At 41.4% G+C, this 25,908-nt stretch overlaps 1 protein-coding gene across 4 annotated transcripts; it reads right to left on the reverse strand.

The window, feature by feature from the left end:
- Positions 1–18,657: 18,657 nt before the first annotated feature.
- LOC124121453 lies at positions 18,658–24,514 on the reverse strand. Of its 4 annotated transcripts, none has more exons than XR_007220118.1 (3): positions 20,051–20,069; positions 19,022–19,768; positions 18,658–18,927 (listed from the first exon to the last, which is right to left on the reverse strand). XR_007220118.1 is itself a non-coding variant. In XM_046484451.2 (2 exons), the coding sequence occupies exons 1-2, from the start codon at positions 24,276–24,278 to the stop codon at positions 21,054–21,056; spliced, it is 981 nt and encodes a 326-aa protein (XP_046340407.2). In that variant the 5' UTR covers positions 24,279–24,514; the 3' UTR covers positions 19,963–21,053. The 4 variants fall into 4 exon arrangements, 1 of the variants encoding a protein (XP_046340407.2); XR_007220116.1 differs by lacking the exons at positions 18,658–18,927; positions 19,022–19,768 and adding exons at positions 19,795–19,956; positions 23,645–24,514 and having other exon boundaries at positions 20,051–21,400; XR_007220117.1 differs by having other exon boundaries at positions 18,658–19,768.
- Between the last annotated feature and the right edge of the window lie 1,394 nt (positions 24,515–25,908).

Below are 25,908 nucleotides of genomic sequence, written 5' to 3' on the forward strand. Positions count from 1 at the left end.
TGTTCCGCTTGACTCGACTCTGCAAGCAGTTGCAGTTAGACTTACACTGCATATTGCCTTCACACTTTGCTCCTTATACATTCCTCCATCTTCAAATCTTCAGCGTAATGATCTACAAAAACTATACGACCAGCTCCCAAAGCCCTGTGTCATCATGGGTGATCTAAATGGGCATAATCCTTTATGGGGAAGTTCAACCATTAATCAAAAGGGAAAAGTGATCGAAGATTTTGTTTCCGATAATGATCTTTGCATTTTTAATGATGACTCAGACACTTACTTACACCCTGCTACTGGTACCTATTCATCTTTAGATCTGTCTTTGACGGATTCAGTTTTGTTAAATGAATTCTCATGGTCCGTCCATGACGACCTATGTGGGAGTGACCATTTCCCCACGGTGCTTAAACCAATTAATCCCGCTGATGATCCACCTTCACCTCGATGGAATTTTGTGAAGGCTGATTGGCTTTTATTTCAATCTTTATGCAAAGATAAATTACTATCTACGTCTTTTCAGAATGTTACTGACCCGATTCAGTTGTTCTCAGATCTACTGAATGAAATTGCTGATGAATCAATACCTAAGTCCTCGATCAACCCACGTGTTCGTAAACCGTGGTTTGATGACACTTGCAAACACGCTAGGAAATGTCGTAAGAAGGCGGAGAAGTACTTCCGTAAACATCCCACTGTCCACAATTTAAATATTGTAAAAATTTCAAATGCCAAGGCGAGACGTCTATTCAAACAAAATAAACGTCAATCCTGGCGGACTTATGTCTCAAAAATTAACTCTCGTACCCCCATGTCCAAGGTATGGAACATGATTAAAAAGATCAAAGGCAAGGGATCAAATTCTACAGTTAACCATCTGAAGGATGGCGATACTTTGTTAACCGATAAATCTGCCATTGCCAATAGCATTGGTGAAACTTTATCTCATCATTCTTCTTCATCTAATTACGCTCCTGAATTTCAAAAATATCAGCTTCAACAGGAAAAGAAAAAAGTAAATTTTACATCTGATAATGGTGAAGATTACAATGAGGTATTTTCACTACATGAGCTACATACTGCCTTAGGGCAAGCTCATGATACAGCAGCAGGCGCTGATAATATTCATTATCAGCTGCTGAAACACTTGCCCGAATCATGCCTTGAAACTATGTTAAATATATTCGATGATATTTGGACATCTGGGATGTTTCCAGCTTCATGGCATAAAGCCATTGTTATCCCCATTCCCAAACCTGGGCGGGATCATTCTGATCCATCAAATTACCGCCCTATCTCTTTAACTAGCTGTGTTTGTAAAACGATGGAACGCATGGTAAATAATCGATTAGTGTGGTACTTGGAAACAAATAATCTTCTTTCCAATATACAATGTGGTTTCCGGAAAAATAGAAGTACTATCGATCATTTAGTGCGTTTAGAATCGTTCATTAAAAATTCCATTGTAAATAGACAACATGCTGTATCGATCTTTTTCGATTTAGAAAAAGCTTACGATACAACATGGAAACATGGTATTTTAAAAGATCTTCATGATTTTGGATTAAGAGGCCGTCTGCCTCATTTTATATCCCAGTTTTTAACAGACAGGCAATTTCAAGTCCGAGTGGGTACAACCCTGTCTGATCATTATAATCAGGATCAGGGTGTCCCACAAGGCAGTATTTTGTCTGTCACTTTATTCAGTATAAAAATTAACAGTTTGTCAAAAGTTTTAAATGATTCAGTGGATGGATCACTTTTTGTGGATGATTTTAATCTATCTTGTCGTGGTAAAAATATGCACACAACAGAAAGGCAATTACAATTATGTCTTAATAAAATTAACAAGTGGTGTCTTGAAAACGGGTTTAAATTTTCCAAATCAAAAACTAATTGTATTCATTTCTGCCGAAAATATAAACCGCATAAGGACCCTGAACTATTTCTGAATGGCACCCCTATCAAAGTTGTTAAGGAGGCCAAGTTCTTGGGACTTATTTTTGATAGCCACTTAACTTTCCTTCCACATATTAAATACCTTAAAGCTAAATGCCTGAAGGCTTTCGATCTATTGAAAGTTGTTTCTAATTCAAAGTGGGGAGGGGATCAGACAACCCTCTTACACTTATATCGATCACTGATCCGTTCTAAACTTGATTACGGCTCCATCGTCTATGGTGGAGCATGTAAAAGTAATCTAAAAAAACTAGATACCATCCATCACCAAGGTCTGAGGCTTTGCCTTGGAGCTTTTAGAACGTCTCCCATTCACAGTCTCTATATAGAAGCAGATGAACCTTCTCTTAAACAGCGCCGTCTAAAATTATCTTTACAATATGTCACTAAATTATATTCTAATCAGTCCAATCCAGCTTTTAATTGCGTCTTCAATCCTCTTTACCAAGATATTTACAATAAAAAGTCATCTCTTGTTCCACCACTCGGAATCAGAATCCAGTCTGCCTTGTTTGCTTCCAATATTAAACTGCAAGATATAGCTCCAACTCAACTGTTTTCAACACCTCCTTGGCAAATGGTACGGCCAGAGGTTGACCTTACATTAACAAAACTAAAGAAATCAGACACTAACGAATTAATTTACCAACAAGAATACAGTCAATTAAGAAACAATTATGACACATATAAATCTATCTTTACAGATGGATCCAAGGATGGTGGCGCAGTTGCTAGTGCCACCGTCATTGGATCCAGAACAATATCTTCACGTTTACCTGATAACAGTTCCATATTCACTGCAGAAGCAAACGCCATTTTTACAGCACTTAAATATGTCAGTCGTCAATCTAAACATAAACAATTCATTATTTTTTCTGATTCACTTTCATGCCTTCAGGCGATCAAAAATATGTCACCCAAACATCCACTTTTAATCCAGATTCTCGAATTAATTAATAATCTTGCGACTGGCCAGTACGACATCGTCTTTTGTTGGTTACCTAGCCACGTTGGAATTATTGGTAACACAATGGCCGATGCTGCTGCTAAAGCAGCACTCAACAAATCTGTGACACCACTTCTGATCCCATACACTGATTTTAAACCCATGATTCGATCTTACATCAGAGATCTTATGCAACAGAAGTGGGACACCCAAGTAGGTATCAATAAATTACATGCAATCAAACCAAATATCGGTTATACCTACTTGGGTTGTCAGTCCAGGTTTGAAGAGGTCATTATGCGACGATGTCGTATTGGCCATTCAAGATATACACATGAGTATCTATTGAAAGGTGAGGATCCTCCGTTTTGCATCCCTTGTGATGAAAGAATCACAGTCAAACATGTCCTGCTTGACTGTATTGATTTTGCCATCACAAGGGATAACTATTTCAAATCTACATCTCTAAAGGATCTTTTTAATGGTATCAGTTGTCATTTAATTGTTGGATTTTTAAAAGAAATAGAACTTATTGATAAATTTTGATTGTGTACATAGTTGAATTTTATAATATTGGTAGTGTTTAATGAGTAACAGAGATGGTTAGTGGCTGTATCCTCAAAGGGGGTTGAAGTAGTGTAAAATTATTGTCCCCCTGAGAGGTTATGTAAGACCACGTCCTAAAAGTACGTTTATTCATACCACTGTTTTTAAACGTAGTATATTTGTTTTGTTTTAATTATGGCTTAATTGCGTACCATCGCCAGCTGCTTAAGGGATGGTGTAAATCCTGCTGGGGAGCCATGCAGGTAGCAGAAGTATTGTAAGTCCCCACGGGCCCCAGTTAGGTGGCCTCACTTTGGTTGCTGGCGATCTCTAGCCCGATTTTTATAATGTATTGTTGAATAATAGGTTATTCTTTTAATTGTTCTAAACTAGTTTTACTTATAAACTGTGATATGCTAGTTGTTCTACTGTCCGTCGATGACAGGTGTTTTATTCTCATGTCAGTATATTAAATGTTCTCGTCACGATATGGCTGAAATATTGCCGATGTGACGTAAAGCTTTAACTCACTCACTCACTCACTCACAAGGGATAAATATTATAGTGTCAAAACAGTCAAGGACCTTTTTAGTCAAGTTAATTCTCATTTAGTATTGCAATTTTTAAAGGAAATTGATTTAATACATAAATTTTGATGTACATAATATGTTTTTATATATTGGTAGTGCTAATATATAACTTAGATTGTTAGTGGCTGTACCCTCGAGGGGGGTTGAAGTAGCGTAAAATTATTGTCCCCCTAAGAGGGTATGTAAGTCCCACATCATTCAATGTATTGTTATGCATACCAGAATTTTAAAACGTAGTATTTTTGTCATTTTAATCTAAGGCTTAACTGGTCAACTATCGCCAGTGACTGAAGGACTGATATAAATCCAGCCAGGGTCCATGCAGGAGTGAGTGAGTGAGTTATTATTTAACGTCACATGGGCAATATTTCAGCCATATCGTGACGAGAAATTACATTTATGATACATTTATGATACATATATTTAAACTGAATAAAAAGCTGTCAACGAAGGACAGTAGAATAACTAGAATATCACAGACTTGATTTAAAACTAGTTGAGAATATTAAAAGGCAGTAAGCATTAATGAACATCACAATTTAAAAATGGGCTAGAAATCGTCAGCAACTGAAGGGAGATCACCATACTGGGGACCATGGGGACTTACAGTACTTTTGCTTCCTGCATGGACCCCGGCAGGATTTATATCATCCCTTCAGTCACTGGCGACAGTGTACCAGTTAAGCCTTAGATTAAAATAACGAAGATACTACGTTTAAAAGCCTAGTGTGCAGAAAAATACTTCGAATGATTTGGGACTTACATACCCTCTTAGGGGGACAATAATTTTACGCTACTTCAACCCCCCTCAAGGGTACAGCCACTAACAATCTAAGTTATGAATTTCGCACTACCAATTTGTAAAACAATACATTGAACACATCAAAATTTATGAAAAAGCTCTATTTCCTTTAAAAAACATAATATTAAAGGAGAATTAACATCATTAAAAAGGTCCTTAATTGTTTTTACATTGAAATATTTATCCCTTGTGATGGAAAAATCAACACAGTCAAGCAGGACATGCTTGACGGTGATTCTTTCATCACAAGGGATACAAAACGGAGGATCCTCACCTTGTAATAAATATTCGTGCGTATATCTGCTGTGGCCAATACGACATCGTCGCATAATGACCTCTGCAAATCTGGACTGACAGCCCAAGTAGGTGTAACCGATATTTGGTTTAATTTCATGTAATTTATTGATACCTACTTGGGCGTCCCACTTCTGTTGCATAAGATCTCGGATGTAAGATCGAATCATGGGTTTAAAATCAGTGTATGGGATCAGAAGTGGTGTCACAGATTTGTTGAGGGCTGCTTTTGCAGCAGCATCGGCCATTGTGTTACCTTTGATACCAACATGGCTTGGTAACCAACAAAAGACGATGTCATATTGGCCAGTAGCAAGATCATTAAATAACTCAAGAATTTGGATTAAAAGTGGATGTTTTGAAGACATATTTTTAATTGCCTGAAGACATGAAAGAGAATCTGAAAACAGTATGAATTGTTTATGTTTAGATTGATTACTGATATATTTAAGTGCTGTAAAAATGGCGTTTGCTTCTGCAGTGAATATTGAACTGTTATCAGGTTAACGGGAAGAGATTGTTCTGGATCCAATGACAGTGGCACTAGCAACTGTGCCACCATCCTTGGATCCATCGGTAAATATAGATTTATAAGTGTCATAATTGTTTCTAAGTTGGTGGTATTCTTGTTGGTATATTAATTGGTTAGTATCTGATTTCTTAAGTTTGGTTAATGTCAGGTCTACCTCTGGCTTTACCATTTGCCAAGGAGGAGAGGAGAAAAGTTGAGTAGGAGCTATATCTTGGAGTTTAATATTTGAAGCTGATATTGCAGATTTTATTCTAATTCCGAGTGGTGGATGGAGTGCCGATTTCTTATTGTAAAGATCTTCGTAGAGAGGATGGAATATACATTCAAAAGCTGGATTTGACGGATTAGAATATAATTTAGTGATGTATTGTAGAGATAATTTTAGTCGGCGTTGTTTAAGAGAAGGCTCATCTGCTTCTATATAGAGACTGTGAATGGGAGACGTTCTGAAGGCTCCAAGACAAAGCCTCAGACCCTGATGATGTATCGTATCTAGTTTTTGTAAATTACTTTTGCAGGCTCCACCATAGATGATGGAGCCATAATCAAGTTTGGAACGAATTAGTGACCTGTACAAGTGTAAGAGGGTTGTTTGATCCCCTCCCCACTTTGAATTAGAAACAACTTTTAATAGATCGAGTGCCTTCAGGCATTTAGTTTTGAGGTATTTAATATGCGGGAGAAAAGTTAAGTGATGATCAAAAATAAGTCCCAAGAACTTGGCTTCCTTAACAACTTTGATAGGAGTGCCATTCAGAAATAGTTCAGGGTCCTTATGCGGTTTATATTTTCGGCAGAAATGTATGCAATTAGTTTTTGATTTGGAAAATTTAAACCCGTTTTCTAGACACCACTTGTTAATTTTATTAAGACATAATTGTAATTGCCTTTCAATTGTGTGCATATTTTTACCCCGACAAGATAGATTAAAATCATCCACAAAAAGTGATCCATCAACTGAATCATTTAAAACTTTTGACAAACTGTTAATTTTTATACTGAATAAAGTGACAGACAAAATACTGCCTTGTGGGACACCCTGATCCTGATTATAATGATCAGACAGGGTTGTACCCACTCGGACTTGAAATTGCCTGTCTGTTAAAAACTGGGATATAAAATGAGGCAGACGGCCTCTTAATCCAAAATCATGAAGATCTTTTAAAATACCATGTTTCCATGTTGTATCGTAAGCTTTTTCTAAATCGAAAAAGATCGATACAGCATGTTGTCTATTTACAATGGAATTTTTAATGAACGATTCTAAACGCACTAAATGATCGATAGTACTTCTATTTTTCCGGAACCCACATTGTATATTGGAAAGAAGATTATTTGTTTCCAAGTACCACACTAATCGATTATTTACCATGCGTTCCATCGTTTTACAAACACAGCTAGTTAAAGAGATAGGTCGGTAATTTGATGGATCAGAATGATCCCGCCCAGGTTTGGGAATGGGGATAACAATGGCTTTATGCCATGAAGCTGGAAACATCCCAGATGTCCAAATATCATCGAATATATTTAACATAGTTTCAAGGCATGATTCGGGCAAGTGTTTCAGCAGCTGATAATGAATATTATCAGCGCCTGCTGCTGTATCATGAGCTTGCCCTAAGGCAGTATATAGCTCATGTAGTGAAAATACCTCATTGTAATCTTCACCATTATCAGATGTAAAATTTACTTTTTTCTTTTCCTGTTGAAGCTGATATTTTTGAAATTCAGGAGCGTAATTAGATGAAGAAGAATGATGAGATAAAGTTTCACCAATGCTATTGGCAATGGCAGATTTATCAGTTAACAAAGTATCGCCATCCTTCAGATGGTTAACTGTAGAATTTGATCCCTTGCCTTTGATCTTTTTAATCATATTCCATACCTTGGACATAGGGGTACGAGAGTTAATTTTGGAGACATAGGTCCGCCAGGATTGACGTTTATTTTGCTTAAATAGACGTCTTGCCTTGGCATTTGAAATTTTTACAATATTTAAATTATGGACAGTGGGATGTTTACGGAAGTACTTCTCCGCCTTCTTACGACATTTCCTAGCTTGTTTGCAAGTGTCATCAAACCACGGTTTACGAACACGTGGGTTGATAGAGGACTTAGGTATTGATTCATCAGCAATTTCATTCAGTAGATCTGAGAACAACTGAATCGGGTCAGTAACATTTTGAAAAGACGTAGGTAGTAATTTATCTTTGCATAAAGATTGAAATAAAAGCCAATCAGCCTTCACAAAATTCCATCGAGGTGAAGGTGGATCATCAGCGGGATTAATTGGTTTAAGCACCGTGGGGAAATGGTCACTCCCACATAGGTCATCATGGACAGACCATGAGAATTCATTCAACAAAACTGAACCCGTCAAAGACAGATCTAAAGATGAATAGGTACCAGTAGCAGGGTGCAAGTAAGTGTTGGAGTCATCATTAAAAATGCAAAGATCGTTATCGGAAACAAAATCCTCGATTACTTTTCCCTTTTGATTAATGGTTGAACTTCCCCATAGAGGATTATGCCCATTTAGATCACCCATGATGACACAGGGCTTTGGGAGCTGGTCGGATAGTTTTTGTAGATCATTTCGCTGAAGATTTGAAGAAGGAGGAATGTATAAGGAGCAAAGTGTGAAGGCAATATGCAGTGTTAGTCTAACTGCAACTGCTTGCAGAGTCGAGTCAAGCGGAACAGGACTGTGAACAACGCCCCGCCGCACTAAAATAGAAGCACCTCCAGTAGCTTTATCTCCTGGAGGAGAGAAGGAATGATATGAACTATATTGCTTTAAATCAAACTTATCTGTATTTTTAAGGTACGTCTCTTGTAAACAAATTGCTGATGGATTTAAATCACTTGTTAATAACTGTAGTTCATGAAAATTATGCCTAAGTCCTCTGCAATTCCATTGCATTATATTAGACAATTGAGTCATGGTGGCTCAATTGGAGATCGCTCGCGTGAATGTGAGGAGGAACTACTCCCCCGCCTGTCCTGTGAGGACAGAGTAACCTCCATGTCCAGAGGCCCAAAGGAGTTCTGTAAAGGAACCTCTGAAGGTGAAGGGACGATTGGCAGTTGTTTTTTCTTCAATTTCTTTTTTTCTTTAGTCGACAAATGAACAACGACTGGTTGTTTGACTGACGTGTGTGAAGGTTTCTCAGACTGAATCTCAGTCTGAGATCCTGAACTGGATACACTGATGGTAGGAATAGGCTGAGTGATTGGAATAGTATCAACTGGTTGATCTGACGTGACCCATGTCAAGTCAGTCTGACACGAAATAGTAGATGTTGTAACAGAGCGGGAGACTGCAGCGGAGTAGGACATAGTTGAGGGGGTAGTGGTCTGAATTTTGAATAGTTTTTTGGCATCCAGATAGGATATGTTTTTTTCACATTTGATTTTCATTATTTTGGATTCCATTTGCCACACAGGGCAAGATTTTGATGAAGCAACATGTGGGCCTGAACAATTTGCACACTTCAGATCATGATTACAGTCAATGCTCTCATGGCTGTCACCACAACGATGACATACCACAGAGTTATGACAGGATTTTGAACCATGACCGAAATGTTGGCACTTGTAGCATCGGAGCGGATTGGGGACATACACATCCACTCCGATGTTCATATAACCTGCTTTTATTGACTGTGGAAGGGAAGTTTGGGCAAACGTCATGAGATAGGTATTGGTGTTCGTGATGACACCGTCTTTCTTAATCGTGAAACGTTTTACAGCGGTTACAGCTTGGTCTTCCAATTCAGTAGCAATTTCATCCTCAGACATGTCGGACAGACAACGAGCCCTGTCACGAACAATGCCTCGACAAGAGTTTAAAGTTCTGTGCACAGACACAGCAACCTCAATATTGGCAAATGTAGATATAGACAACAGATTGAGAGATTGCTGTCTCCGTGCACACTCCACCAGAAGCGAACCACTACGGAGACGGGTGACGTTCTTGACCTCACCACAAATACCGGACACAGCCTTAGAAATGGCAAAAGGATTTAATTTGATAGGCAGGTTATCAGCAGCCTCAATAACCAGGAACCTAGCCCAGGTATCAATATTTTGAGAAATACTTCCAGACGAAATATCAATGTCTTCTAATCGTCTCTTTTTTTCATTGCGAGATGAACCAGATTGTTGTTGAGCCATGATGAAAGAATATGATTCAGCACCCCTGTTCCCCACCCGCCATCGAGTGTCAACAAGGACAGTGTTATATTGCACCGGATATCCAGGATGCAAACACCAGGGATACAGGGATGCTATACTCCAGCAAATATGACGTGAATAGCTATATTTATCTACCAGATGTAGTGCCAGGAAGGTTCAGTCCATGACAAGAAACTGGAGACATACAGAATACAGAGGTCAACATCACCAGATTGGCCCATGAGCCACCGCCTTCTGGCGTAAGACTCTAGGCAATTTATTCCATCAAAAATTGGTAATTCATACAAAGTATGCTTGGCCAAGTCCAAAATATACATTATAATACAACACAGGAGTGCATATACAATATTACGCACAGGGCCTGGCATGACCAGCCGATTGATAAGACCGGGCCCATCTTACCACCCGTCTAGGCGAAGTAAGGGTCGAAGTAGTGTGTTGGGCAAAGGAACACAGTTCCAGGAACCAGTGCCCTCAACTACCAGACTCCCGTCCTCCGCCGACACAGGGACGCAACCCACGGCAAACGGGCTGCCCACTTTGGTCGCCTCTTACGACCAGCAATGGGGTGCTGTGGAAATATTCTACCCCGGTTCCACACGGGGGAAGAGCTATTAGCGCTACCCAGCACTCACCACGAGGAGGTTGCTCTTCACGAGTGCCGGTCCATGCAGGAAGCAAAGGCACTGTAAGTCCCCATGGTCCCTGGTATGGTGTTCTCCCTTTAGTTACTGACGATCTCTAGCCCCTTTTTATATTGTGTTGTTAATTCTTTCTGCTTTTATATGTTCCTCAACTAGTTTTAATACACTTTGTGATATTCTAGTTATTGTACTGTCCTTTGCTGACAGGTTTTTTATAAATTATGTATACTTATTTGTTATTAATGTATTAATTCTCGTCACGATATGGCTGAAATATTGCCCATGTGACGTTAAATAATAACTCACTCACTCAGTCTGGCACGAAATAGAGGATGTTGCTACAGAGCGAGAGACTGCAGCAGAGTAGGAAATGGTAGATGGAGTCGTGGTCTGATCTTTAAATAGTTTTTTGGCATCCAGGTAGGATATGTTTTTTTCACATTTGAGTTTCATTATTTTAGATTCCATTTGCCACACAGGGCAAGATTTTGACGAAGCAACATGTGGGCCAGAACAGTTTGCACACTTCAAATCATGATCGCAGTCAGAGCTCTCATGGCTGTCACCACAGCGATGACATACCACAGAGTTGCGACAGGATTTGGAACCGTGACCGAAATGTTGGCACTTGTAGCATCGGAGCGGATTGGGGACATACACATCCACTCCGATGTTCATATAACCTGCTTTAATTGCCTGTGGAAGGGATGTACGGGCAAACGTTATGAGATAAGTATTAGTGTTTGTGATGACACCGTCTTTCTTCATTGTGAAACGTTTAACTTCAGTAACGGCTTGGTCTCCCAACTCTGAAACGATTTCTTCTTCAGACATGTCGGACAGACAACGAGCTCTGTCACGAACAATGCCTCGACAAGAATTTAATGTTCTGTGCACAGACACAGCAACCTCAATATTGGCAAAGGTAGAGATAGATAAAAGATTGAGAGATTGCTGTCTCCGTGCACACTCCACCAGAAGCGAACCACTACGGAGACGGGTGACGTTCTTGACCTCACCGCAAATCCCAGACACAGCCTTAGATATGGCAAAAGGATTCAATTTGATGGGTAGTTTGTCAGCAGCCTCAATTACCAGGAATCGAGCCCAGGAATCAATATTTTGAGAAACATTTCAAGTTGTAAATTCAATTTCCTCTAGACGTCTCTTTTTTTCATTTCGAGAAGAACCAGATTGTTGTTGAGCCATGATGAAAAGAATATAATTCAGCACCCCTGTTCACCACCCGCCATCGAGTGGCAACAAGGACAGTGTTATATTGCACCGGATATCCAGGATGCAAACACCAGGGATACAGGGATGTTATACTCCAGCAAATATGACTTGAATAGCTATATTTATCTACCAGATGTAGTGCCAGGCAGGTTCAGTCCATGACAAGAAACTGGAGACATACAGAATACAGAGGTCAACATCACCAGATTGGCCCATGAGCCACCGCCTTCTGGCGTAAGACTCTAGGCAATTTATTACATCCAAAATTGAGTAATCACACAAGTTATGCACGGCCAAGACCAAAATATACAGTAAAATACAACACAGGTGTGCATATACAATATTACGCACAGGGCCTGGCATGACCAGCCGATTGATAAGACCGGGCCCATCTTACCACCCGTCTAGGCGAAGTAAGGGTCGAAGTAGTGTGTTGGGCAAAGGAACACAGTTCCAGGAACCAGTGCCCTCAACTACCAGACTCCCGTCCTCCGCCGACACAGGGACGCAACCCACGGCAAACGGGCTGCCCACTTTGGTCGCCTCTTACGACCAGCAATGGGGATGCTGTGGAAATATTCTACCCCGGTTCCACACGGGGGAAGAGCTATTAGCGCTACCCAGCACTCACCACGAGGAGGTTGCTCTTCACGAGTGCCTACAGTCCATAATTTAGATAAGGTTAAAATTACAAATGCCAAGGCACGACGTGCTTCTAAACAAAATAAGCGTCAGTCTCCGAGCAACTATGTCTCCAAAATAAATTCCCGCACACCAATATCCAAGGTGTGGAATATGGTACAAAAAATAAAAGGCAAGGGTTCAAAATCATCTGTTCACCATCTTAAGGAAGGTGACACGTTATAAACGGATAAAACTGACATTGCAAATAAGCTTGGAGACACATTAGCAAAACATTCTTCAACGTCTAATTATGAGTTTCAAAAAATAAACAAACCACAGGATAAGATAAAAGTCAATTTCACTTCTGATAATGATGAGGACTATAATGAAGTCTTCTCATTGCATGAGCTACATACCGCCCGTGGGCAAGCTCATGACACAGCAACGGGAGCTGATAAAACATTTACCTGAATCATGTCTTGAGACAATTTTAGATATATTTGATCAAATATGGATATCTGGGAATTTTCCACCTTCATGTCATAATGCCATTGTAGTTCCAATACCAAAGCAAGGCCGGGATCATACAGACCCCTCTAACTATCGACCTATATCCTTAACAAGTTGCGGGTGTAAAACCATGGAACGAATAATAGATTAATTGGTATCTGGAAACCAATAATCTAATTACAAATATCCAATGTGGTTTCCGAAAAAACCAAAGTACTATCGACCATTTAGTACGATTAGAATCCTTTGTGAAAAATGCTATTGTAAACAAACAGCATGTAGTGTCAGTCTTTTTCGATCTTGAGAAGGCCTATGATACTACTTGGAAGCACGGCATTCTAAAGGATTTACATGATTTTGGTTTGAGAGGACGTTTGCCTCATTTTATATCACAGTTTTTAACAGACAGACAATTTCAAGTCCGAGTGGGCTCAACCCTGTCTGACCATTATAATCAGGATCAGGGTTTCCCACAAGGCAGTATTTTGTCTGTAACATTATTTAGTATCAAGATAAACAGTCTCTCAAAAGTTTTGAATGATTCAGTTGATGGGTCGTTATTTGTGGACGATTTTAACATTTCTTGCCGCGGGAAAAACATGAACACTTTTGTGAGACAACTGCAATTGTGCTCAATAAAATCCAGAAATGGTCGCTTGCTAACGGCTTTAAATTTTCTAAAACAAAAACTAATTGTATACACTTCTGCAGGAAATATAGACAGCACAAGGACCCCGAACTATTTCTATCTGACACACCAATAAAGGTAGTTGAGGAGACCAAGTTCTTGGGGCTTATTTTTGACCGCCACCTGACATTCTTGCCACATATAAAATATCTCAAGGCAAAGTGCCTGAAAGCATTTGACTTATTGAAAGTCGTATCAAACTCTAAGTGGGGCGGGGATCAGACAACCCTTCTCCATTTGTACAGATCTTTGATCCGCTCAAAACTGGACTACGGTTCCATCATGTATGGTGGAGCCTTTAAAAGTAACTTACAAACACTGGACTCAATTCATCACCACGGCTTGAGGCTCTGTCTTGGAGCTTTAAGCACCTCTCCTGTTGACAGTCTCTATGTGGAAGCTGATGAGCCTTCATTAAAACAACGCCGTTTAAAACTTGCTTTACAATATATCACAAAATTAAAATCAAATCCGTCCAATCCAGCATATGATTGCATATTTAATCCTCCCTACGAGGACTTGTTCCATACAAAACCGAAGCTTGTTCCTCCACTAGAGATTAGAATAAAACCTCATGTAACAGCAGCATATATTGACCTTGATTTTGTTGCACCATACCGATTACTGTCTACACCTCCTTGGCAACTAGTCCACCCTGTTGTAGACCTCACACTTACTAATTTTAAAAAATCAGATACAAACCAGTTAGTCTTTCAGCAAGAATATATCCAGTTGAGATCAAAGTATGATTCTCACCGCTCCATTTTCAATGATAATCCAAGGATGGTGGCAAAGTTGCCAGTGCTACCATCTTTGGATCAAAAACTATTTCTTCCAGATTACCAAACAATAGTTCTATCTTTACTGCTGAGGCCAAGGCTATTCTAACAGCCTTGGAATATATTCAGACACAACATACATTAAAAACTTCACCATTTTCTCTGATTCTTTGTCATGCCTGCAGGCGCCGAAAAATGTCCGCTCAAATCATCCACTCGTTCTTGATATTTTAGAATTACACAATACTCTTGCCACTGGCCAATACGACATCGTTCTGTGCTGGTTACCAAGTCATGTTGGTATTGCTGGTAACACCCGAGCTGATGCTGCAGCTAAAGCAGCTCTTGAAAAATCCGTCTCTTGCCTTTCACTTCCCTACAGTGATTTTAAAACTTACATCAAGATATATGTGAGAGGTTTGATGCAGAAACGATGGGACACCCAAGTAGGTATTAATAAACTCCATGAATTTAAGACCGAATTAGGCTACACCTACTTGGGTTGTTATTGTAGACGTGACGAAGTCATTGTCAGACGATGTCGTATTGGCCATAAACGTTTACACATGAATATATATTGAAGGGCGAAGATCCAGTGGCCTATAGTCTGGTTTTAATTTATATTAACTAAATGATCAATGCTTTGTTTTAATATAGATAAAGTTTGTTTTATATCTAAACTGTGATATTTACCTTACTGTTTTACTGTCCTTTGTCGACAGGTCTTCAATTGTAGAAACTACCTTGTTCTCATCGCGATATGGCTGCAATATTGCCGATGCGATGTAAAATTTTAACTCACTCACTCACTCACTATTTGACAGTATAAGTTTTTTTCTATCTCTCTAATTGGATCTTCATTGATGAAAGACCTAGGATCATCATCAAGGTTTGTTCTCCCAGCCTTAAACATAGCTGCCCATCCTTTAACGGTAACAGATAGTGCACTTATCCCCATACACTTGTGACATGCGGTCATGAGTGAGTGAGTGAGTGAGTTTGGTTTTACGCCACTTTTAGCAATATTCCAGCAATATCACGGCGAGGGACACCATAAATGGCCTCACATATTGTACCCATACATGCGGTCATGAATTTCCTGGGAGTACTTTTCCCTAAAGTAAAAAAAACCTCTACTCTCGATACTCGTTCTTTTTCATTTCTGTGTCCATTTGGACCCCTATCACATTCAACTGGCTGTCACTAATATAAAAACGGCACCAACAGACCAAATACACTTGCAATGAACTACTCAAACAAGGTACTACATCGACTAGTTCACTTTGTTATGTCCCATAATTGTAATTTAGTCAGGCTTATAACTTTTTTACAAGCCCTCGTAACCGCCCAAGATCAATGAACAATTAACAGATCATATTGATACATAGAGAATAGGGTTTTTAATCACAAAAAGGTAATGCTGTTAACGGGTCAAACTTGAGGCAATAACAATAGATATTGCTCCCAACAGCATAAGTTCGCATTGGAACTGGAAACAGTAACCTCATGAACATTCTCGAATGAAGCAGTCTGTCCCGGAAGTGAATCAACGACTATACACAAGCTCCTCACAGCGAAGTTCTTAATAACGATAGGATAACGAAGGTATCAAGCGTGGGGTGAGAGCTTGGGACCACTACAACTAAGGGGGGTCACTCAAGGTATACGAACTGCCGTGGGTCACTTCTAAAGCTGAAGATCATATTTGCCGCCACTAACAATCATCTAAAATAAACTTACAACGCATACTGCCTAATTATACAAGTTGAAGTGAAATTGATGCGCCTGAGGAGTTGAAGTGAAGTGGTGGTGGTTGTTGTGTTAAAGTGAAATTGACGCGCCTGACTAAGTGTAATGGATGCGTCAAGCGTGTGAAGTGAAATGTTTTAAAGTGTAATAGTGGCGTTTGACGTTTCATAGTATGACGGGGCATCGGACGTGTTGAAGTGAAATGGAGGCATCTGGGCATTGTTTCACAAGCCAACGTAGCGATCCTATACTTGAGATTGACTGAGGACGTTCGTAGCACTACGGTCGCTTTGTAAGACGGTGCTCTGGCGTGTTAAAGTGTAATGAAGACGCCTTACATGTACGTTTAAAGTGTACCTCGGTATAAACACGCAGTGGCACAGCTGGGCATGTCTGGTCGTACATATATGTTGGCCCCTAAACGTTATACATCAGATGCAATATATTCACGTTTTGGTAGTTGGTGCTGTAAATGAGGCACTATTTTTACAATTAAACGTTGTGAAGATTAGATCAATGACCTCACTGGAAGCGCGCATGTGATGAGGAGTACCGTACATACTTTCAAGCAGCTGTACAGCAGAACCAAAATGAGTTGTCAGTGTGTCCACCATGCGTTTAAGCTGGTATCCCCTTGTTTTGCATATTCAATGTACAATCATGTTTGCGTGGTGTAAATAGGCATGTACCGTGTCTTATCATAAATACAATTCCAAAACATTCCGAACATATTTCATTTCAGAATAGTATCTATACAACAGAACCATTGTTTCTGGTATCGCCTAAGATACCTAAATTATATGGAATTCAGAGAGGAAACAACTCTAAGTATTGGTTCGCGAGTTTAATCCATTATTTCAAATTGACGCAGTAGGCTACATTGCTTTATCAGACACTTTAGTATGGGGTATCGCATGATTGTAATGCTTGCAGCCTACATCGTTGCTAGACCTCCGTGGTCTAGTGGTTGAGCGTCCGCCCGGAGAACGGAAGGTCTGGGGTTCCGCCCCGGCCGCGTCATACCAAAAGACTTTAAGAGAGGGTACTTGTTGTTACCCTGTCTGGCGCTCGGCATTAAGGGGTTGAAACAAGGACTGGTGGGGGTATTCATGTTAAACTGCGGCATGGTATCTCACTATAAATCGGCATCAGTCCGGAATAGCGCGCACACACAAACACACACACACACACACACACACACACACACACACACACACACACACACACACACGTGCATGTATGTCGCTATATAAGTGCAGTAATCCTGGACGCGACGTTGAACCCCATTTCACCTCACTTACATCGCTGCTGTACATTTCGCTACTTGCCATTCAGTCGTTTATGATGGTAATCCCTAGTTACGTATACACACGTCTGAAATGGTTCTCCATTTTATGTTCCAATCCGAGGCAGCTATCTCGTTATCCGACCAACTTTACTGTATATCCATTTCTCACAGGAGCTTCATGTTGTATGCAGCAACATAGTAATGTCATCTTGTATCATTACGCGTCCAATGAGAGTATACGACACAACCATTCGCGCTGGATAAAAAAGACTATTGAATGAAACAACTTTGTTAGAATCGATTAGTAGGAATCTACTCTTGTAACTCTCGCGATTCATTAAAAAGTGTACAGTGTGGATGCTTTCAATGTGGTTACTGTTATTCATTCCAATACACTGCCTAGTTTCCTTACACCTTGTACACGCCTCACATGGTGTTAAATACATATATTTTCTGTGAATGGCATTATATTACATTTTGTCTCTTAAGGTCAGATGGTACTTAGTTACAATCTGTGTAAAGCACGTATTTGTATTTTAATCTGATCTTGTTCATGTCCCTGCTTGTCGTAATGTGTTCTCAGGGCAACGATTTTCGAAACACAAATACCGATAATCTTCTTCGGGTCAAGATCCTCGAGAAATGCACTATTATCCTTTCAGTGGCTTCGCTAGGACCCATTTCGGAATCTGTTAGCAAACAAATGGCACATGCATCCCTTGTAATTTCATTTTAACGGCATTATCTTAGACTTAATCACATCAAAGAATTGTAAGTTAACGTGACAGCAATGACAGTTACATGTGTCAAGCTAGGTTTCTATATTTGATACCGGTGTATTCGTAGAAATAACGTTTTAGTATTGTGAAATGAAATTCCTCTATGATAACATGAAGAAAACTGTACACATGTGTTAAGGTGAAGGCAAAGTTCTGCAAGATAACTCTCGAACTAATTTTGTCAAGTAAGCAGATAAAGCTGGCTGATAATGTCTACAGGTGTGTTTACCTGTTGGTACAGCAGCTGTAGAGAGACAGCGGAACGAGTGTATGTATGGTCAACATATTGGGGAACACTTTGCCTCACTTTTCAACTGCGTCTTCCACTCGATACATTATGAACAGAAATACACTGAAAGCACACTAGAGAGTTGTCTGTAGGCAATATGCTAAAACGAGAGTTGTGGAATCAGATCGCTTAGCAGAGGTACACACACAACAAAACAAGACCTGAGTGAATAAACAGTCAGTTTGTGCAAACACAACAAGCAATGAGGTAGAATGCAAAAATATTTAATGTACATTATAACAAACACATACATATAATGGTTTTGGCACGAACTTGGGAGCTGACTGATTTTATCACAGAGGAGGGCTGATCGAGAGCTAGGTGCTGTCCTGGAGCCGCTATGAGGCTTGGACGGTGGTCTGCGGACCGGGGCTGCAACCTGAGCTCTGGTGCTAGCTTATTTACAAGGAGAGGGACGACCGAGAGCTAAGCGAGGGTCCTGGGGCCGCTGCGGCGGCTCGGACGGTGGTCTGCGGACCTTTGGTGCTAGCTTATTTACAAGGAGAGGGACGACCGAGAGCTAGGCGAGGGTCCTGGGGCCGCTGCGGCGGCTCGGACGGTGGTCTGCGGACCGGGGCTGCGACCTGAGCTCTGGTTTGGACTTGGGGGAGAAAAGGACACTCTAGATGAGTGGAAATAGCCTGGCCAATGATAGGCCAATCAGTCAGCCCCTGACAATAAAAGGCAAAATTGAAAACTGTACATATTTACAAAGCAGCAGCAAAATGGTACAAAGGTGAGCACCTAAGCCGGTGAAGAGAGGGTGGGCTGGCGGGTATGGCAATTTTGTAGCGAGTGTTGTTGTCCTTCTAGCTTTGGGAGAGGAATGGAGAGACACGGGGCTTATGGGTAAAAAGGGGGCTCCCGTGCGCATGCGCAGAGGGGGAATTTGAAACCTTACGAGGGATAGTTGTAGCGCAACATAAACACGTACATGAGAATAAATTTTTATAATACACTGGACATGCATGTAGAAAACAAAATACGTTGAATTTGCACAAACCACAATATTAAATTATCATTTTGTGCAAACACAACAAGCAATGAGGTAGAATGCAAAAATATTTAATGTACATTATAACAAACACATACATATAATGGTTTTGGCACGAACTTGGGAGCTGACTGATTTTATCACAGAGGAGGGCTGATCGAGAGCTAGGTGCTGTCCTGGAGCCGCTATGAGGCTTGGACGGTGGTCTGCGGACCGGGGCTGCAACCTGAGCTCTGGTGCTAGCTTATTTACAAGGAGAGGGACGACCGAGAGCTAAGCGAGGGTCCTGGGGCCGCTGCGGCGGCTCGGACGGTGGTCTGCGGACCTTTGGTGCTAGCTTATTTACAAGGAGAGCGACGACCGAGAGCTAGGCGAGGGTCCTGGGGCCGCTGTGGCGGCTCGGACGGTGGTCTGCGGACCTTTGGTGCTAGCTTATTTACAAGGAGAGGGACGACCGAGAGCTAGGCGAGGGTCCTGGGGCCGCTGTGGCGGCTCGGACGGTGGTCTGCGGACCTTTGGTGCTAGCTTATTTACAAGGAGAGGGACGACCGAGAGCTAGGCGAGGGTCCTGGGGCCGCTGTGGCGGCTCGGACGGTGGTCTGCGGACCGGGGCTGCGACCTGAGCTCTGGTTTGGACTTGGGGGAGAAAAGGACACTCTAGATGAGTGGAAATAGCCCAAAGCAAGTGATTGGAAGGGTACCCCCTTACAAGAGTGAGTGCCCCCAAGTTGTGCTAGGTGTGGTAAGGAAGGTACATTGTGTGCAACAATATAGAGAGGGATCACAAGATACATCAACATCGTACAAAAGGAATGACCAACACAACCAATTCAACGCAGCTGATCAGAGATGTCCCTGTACTGGGTATTATGGACAAGAAATTAAAGACAACTGAGCATTCTTAATAACGTCCTCTGGGGTCCGAATATAACGTGTAAAACAGTCTGACTGCCACCTGCCCAGTGTTTTTATGAGGTGATCTTCCATACGAACAGTTGCAGCGGAGGTCGCTGCCCCTATGCGAAAAGAGTGTCCAGAGTATTTAGCTGCGTCAAGGTGTGCATGTTTCATGGTCATGTTGAGCCATTGCAGGAACATGGTACGGGATATGGCTTTTCCAACACAGTCAACAAACAGAGGATCACTGTCCCTAGCACCATGTTATAGTCTTACTTGCTTTAAGCGGTTCAAATTGGCAAAAGGGCAAATGGGAGATTGGTTGGCAAACAAGGTAATGACTACGCCCTGTCTAAAAATATCTGTCTTTGAAGCTTTGAGCACGAGAGTACACTTTCCTGTATTATGGTCGATGGTGACATCAGATAGACTTAAATTGGTACTAGCATCGAAGTCACGAGAACATGTGAACTCGGCACATCGTAGAAAACCAAAGAAGGCAGTGGTGCACATGACCTCCATTACCAGATCATTGAGAGGTCCGAGCACCCCTTTGCGTAGTGTACACACAATCTTCTTCAAAACATCGTAGGTTATGGGTAAGCGTTTGGGCACACCCTGTTGTTGTAGCTTCTTGTATCCATGAAGTAGGGTTCGTAGCTGATTTAGACCACCAGTAGACACTGAATCGAACACTGTATGTACACCTGCCTTCAGATAGGTAAACCGAATACCCGCGAGATAGGATTTGACAGTGACATACTGTAGTTTTGCCTCACCGAAACAAAAGGCCACATATTGTTGCAGAAGTGCCAATTAACTGGTGGCAGACCTTGTGCTGCCCGTGTGAGGCTTGAGCATGTAGAGTACAGGCTATATCTCAGGAGAAAGGCAACGTATGACTGAAAGCCAGAAGCATAGGTGGTCTTGGTTCTGGCCGCCACTGCAGCATCCCATAGAGTGTCTAGGTGTCTTGCCAGACCCATATCAACTGTGAGTGTTGTGGACATGGTGTTGCTTGTGGTGCCGCATGTGGAGCAAGTTTCCGAAATCTGGCAATCTGTAACCGAGACAGAGAATCAGCAATTTGGTTTGACACGCCTTGTACATGTTTGGCACATATCACAAAATTGTCATAGGCTGCTAGTGAGGTAACCATACGCATGAGAGGCATAATGTTTTTGCATTTTGATCTGCCCTTGTTGATTATGTTTACTGTTGATTCATTGTCACAATAAAACAAGATTCTTTTCCCTGACCACTGCTTGCCCCATAAAACGGCTGCTACTACAATGGGATACAGTTCAAGTAGCGCCATGGATCGACTGTTGTTTTGGCAATGGGCTTGCATAGATGATGGCCAAGGTGACGAAAACCAAGCACCCAGAAAATAACCTCCAAAACATAAAGTAGATGCGTCGGTATACAGTTCCATGTCAGAAGCCTGTGTCCTGGAAGAGTCGTGAAAGAAAGAAACGCCATTCCACTTCTGTAGAAACACATGCCACATGTGCAGATCAGAACGACATTCAGCAGAAATGTTCACTCTGTGGTGCAGTTTTTTAACAGATTTAGATAGATCAATGAGGTAAGACACAAAGGATCTTCCTGGCACAACCACTTTGCAGGCATAGCACAGATGTCCTATCAGAGACAGTAGTTGGTACACTTTCTCTTGTGACTGAACTCTTGCACTAACTCCGATATTCTAGCCAACTTGACCAGGGGTAGTCGGGCAGTCATGGTATTTGAATCTAAAATGATACCTAGATATTCCATCTCACAGGCTGGTCCAACGGTTTTATGTGGGGACAACGGAATTTTCAACTTGTTGAAAGTGGCTGTTAATGTTTTCATAGTAATAGAAGCTTCGTAGTTGGGTTCATCAATGGTGAGGAAGTCATCCAGCAAGTGTAAAACGAAATGGACCTTGTAATTGTTTGTGAGGATCCAAACAATGGCTTGTGATATGCAATCAAAGATACGAGGGCTAGATCGGCATCCAAACGCTAGGCGCTTGAAGAAGTAATATTGATTGTCCCATCTAAATCCGAACAGTGACCAATAATCTGGGTGAATGGGGATTTGCTTGAAGGCGTCTTTATATCCACCTTACACATACTCGCGCCTCTGCCTACACGGTTCAGTTCCCGTATGGCATCATCGATTGTCACGTAGGTTAAAGAGCACATGTCCTTGTCTATCGTATCATTAATGCTAATAATGTCATCGTTGTCATGTGGGGCTGAAAGGTCCAGGATCAGTCGTTTTTTATGGCTGTATTTTTCTTCAGCGATGCCCAGGGGGCTGACCCGAAACACATGGTAAGGGGGGACTGAAAATGGTCCAATAATGTAGCCCCGATCTAATTCTTGACGGACAAGGTGCGTTACAGTATCGGGTTCTTTCCGGGCGCTCAGATTGTTTTTGCACTCCCAGGTAAAATTGGGCACTGTTGCAACGAGAGGGTGAAAACCGTGTCTCAGTCCATCACACAAGTATGTTACAAAGTTCTGATCAGGGTGACGCCTTAGTTCCTCTTGTATGATGTTGGTATTTAATGGTGTCAATTCCTCAGCAAATTGTCACTTGTTGATTCCATGTCCCTTATTGGAATTAGTGTTGTATTTTTTGCAAACCAATTTGTTGTGATTCTTCCCGAAACAAGTGGAGCAAACATGCAGAAAGTTGCAGCGAATACGCATGCAGCCGCTATCATTGAAATTATTGCAAACCTCCTGTCCCTGGTACCATATTTTTTGTCGACCATGTGAATCGGTGGAGCTGTTTGCAGTGCTTGTGGAGGTTACATTCTTTTTTCCCAAGCTATGTCGTGGGCTGACTTGTTCGCAGGTGTTCGTCAACAGGGATGCACATGTCACGGAGTCATGGCTGATACTACTGCACAGGTCACATGACCTACAGCGAAGGCCAGAAGTATAAGTGGTATAAATTCTGGTGTCCGGAACGCCCCAGGTGATGTGCGTACCCCTCTCAGCCAGTGCTGCCACACGAGATGCGAATCTCTTGTGGTATTCATAATGTACATATCCTCCATATAAAGTGTGGAGTTCCGCTACTGTACGTTCATGTTGTTCCAATTACTCTCTCCTTATTGGCCAAGCTTCACAGAAGATATCCTTGAATACTTTGAAGGCTCTGCTGAATTCGGCAAAGTTCAAATTCCTGGTGGTACGTGGGTCAAGTTTTAACACGTTTTTGCATGAACCTGTCTCTTCAGCAAGTCTATATTCCCCGGATTCTTGGCATGGTAACAACAGAGAAGCCAAATTAATATATTTACCTTGGTGAATTTTACGCCTTGTACTTTCGTCAACAAAGTTGACATGGGGCACGGAATCTGACAGAACACATTGCGTTGGATTTGTCTGTGATGTAGGCCAGGCTATGTTTTCTCCACTGGGAGCTCCAGAGGATAGACGTTGGGTGAGGGATGTCATCATGTCCCTCATTTCCCGCATGACTCCCACCAATTCCACATTTGCTGACGATAACTGGTTGCTTGCTGTTGTCACTGTTGCCGGAATGCTAGTAGAGCTGTCAGAATTACCGCTGTTTACATACTGGGGAGTAACGTCACAGGAAGGAACAGCATGTACAGACGACAATGCGGAAACGGGGGAGGAATGTTGAACAGCGCTGGCCCCTCCACTGACCGTGTGGTTCTCGTTAAAGTTTTCCTTGTACAGTTGTAGGATCGTCTTTCTTCCCCACGATGCAGGCACTGTGATACCTAAGGAGCGCAGCCTCTGTCTCAGGTCAACTGTTGTCTCGTAAGGGACGGCTCTGCCTGTCGCACTCGCTCTGACCTGTGACCCAACATGGCGACTGTTGTCGGAAGTTCCACTTGTTGCGGATGAAACATTTTCGACAGGAACAGCTGCCCTGGTTCTCCTTGACGTCCGTTTCGGTGCCATTGTCGGTGTTTTAGGTACCTTGCTGACATGCAGGAGGTGGTCTGTGCAAGCGGCAGTTGATCACAATAAAGGTATTATGGCAATTTTGTAGCGAGTGTTGTTGTCCTTCTAGCTTTGGGAGAGGAATGGAGAGACACGGGGCTTATGGGTAAAAAGGGGGCTCCCGTGCGCATGCGCAGAGGGGGAATTTGAAACCTTACGAGGGATAGTTGTAGCGCAACATAAACACGTACATGAGAATAATTTTTTATAATACACTGGACATGCATGTAGAAAACAAAATACGTTGAATTTGCACAAACCACAATATTAAATTATCATTTTATTAGACAGCCACAGATTGTTATATATAATCAGTCAACAGTTGAAACGGTCATGCGAGTTTGTATATCTGAGATATTCCCATTGCACTAATTATGTGTATAGATTATGCTAATTCTGTTAACTGTATTACGTTGTTTGCCTTTTGGAATATGTATTGTGACTAAAGTTGTGCATGTCTTGTGTAATGATTCCATATCATGTTCATCTAATGTTCTTCTATAACTGTACCTCTATAACTGTTTGGCGTAATCTGTGCACAGAAGTAGCACAATGGGAATATCTTTTATATACACACAAGTATGACCATTTCAGTTACCAATGAAACTTGCAGATATTGCCAAGGGTAATAGCATACAGTTAAGAATTATATGGCTTTCTAATGAACTAACTCTTTATTCACTCAGGTTTTGCGTTGTTGTGTCGGTTGGTCGTGTATAGTGGTACCTCTGCCAAACGATTCCCCAACACTCTTTTAAACAAATACAACTGTTGTATTATTGAGAAATGTTTTGGTAATCTCACTTCTATAAGACTATGTTTGGCTTTTCATTTCAATACCAATATTAAACATTACATCGTCATGAAGAAAACGACAAAGAAACTAGTAGAGCGAGTGTCGTTGTAAACCATGGTCTATATTATGTAATACCGACGGTATATATCGGGGATATCAGTATGTCACGTTATTTTATCTGGGTGGAGAGACATCATTGACTATATGTTAAGACTGGCGTTACCTGTAAGTGTGTATGCTACCCTAGTTTTCAAAACGTCACGATTAAGGGGATATTGGCGTCTGACATGTTAAAGTGTAATGGAGGCGCCAAGCGTGTTAAGTGAAATGGCCCCATTTGAGGTTTGAAAGTGTAGTAGTGCTGTCTGATGTTTCATAGTATGACGGAGGCATCGGACGTGTTGAAGTGAAATGGAGGCATCTGGGCATTGTTTCACAAGCCAACGTAGCGATCCCATACTTGAAATTGACTGAGGACCTTCGTAGCACTACGGTCGCTACGGGCTAGTTAAAGTGTAATGGATGCGTCTGGCGTGTTAAAATGTAATGAAGACGCCTGACGTGTAAAGTGTACCTCGATAAAAACATGCAGTGGGACAGCCAGGCATGTCTGGTCTTACATATATGATGGCCTCTGAACGTTTATACACTGTAAATGTACATACATCAGATGCCATATATTCATGTTTTGGTAGTTGGTGCTGTAAATGAGGTACTAGATTTACAATTTACATTTGTCGGTAAATATAGCCTCTAAATATCTGTATAAAGTGTCTAACACGATGTAGTTAA

Source organism: Haliotis rufescens, unplaced genomic scaffold (assembly GCF_023055435.1).
Source record: "Haliotis rufescens isolate VD_foot unplaced genomic scaffold, xgHalRufe1.0.p SCAF_12, whole genome shotgun sequence".
Classification (NCBI taxonomy): Eukaryota; Metazoa; Mollusca; class Gastropoda; order Lepetellida; family Haliotidae; genus Haliotis; species Haliotis rufescens.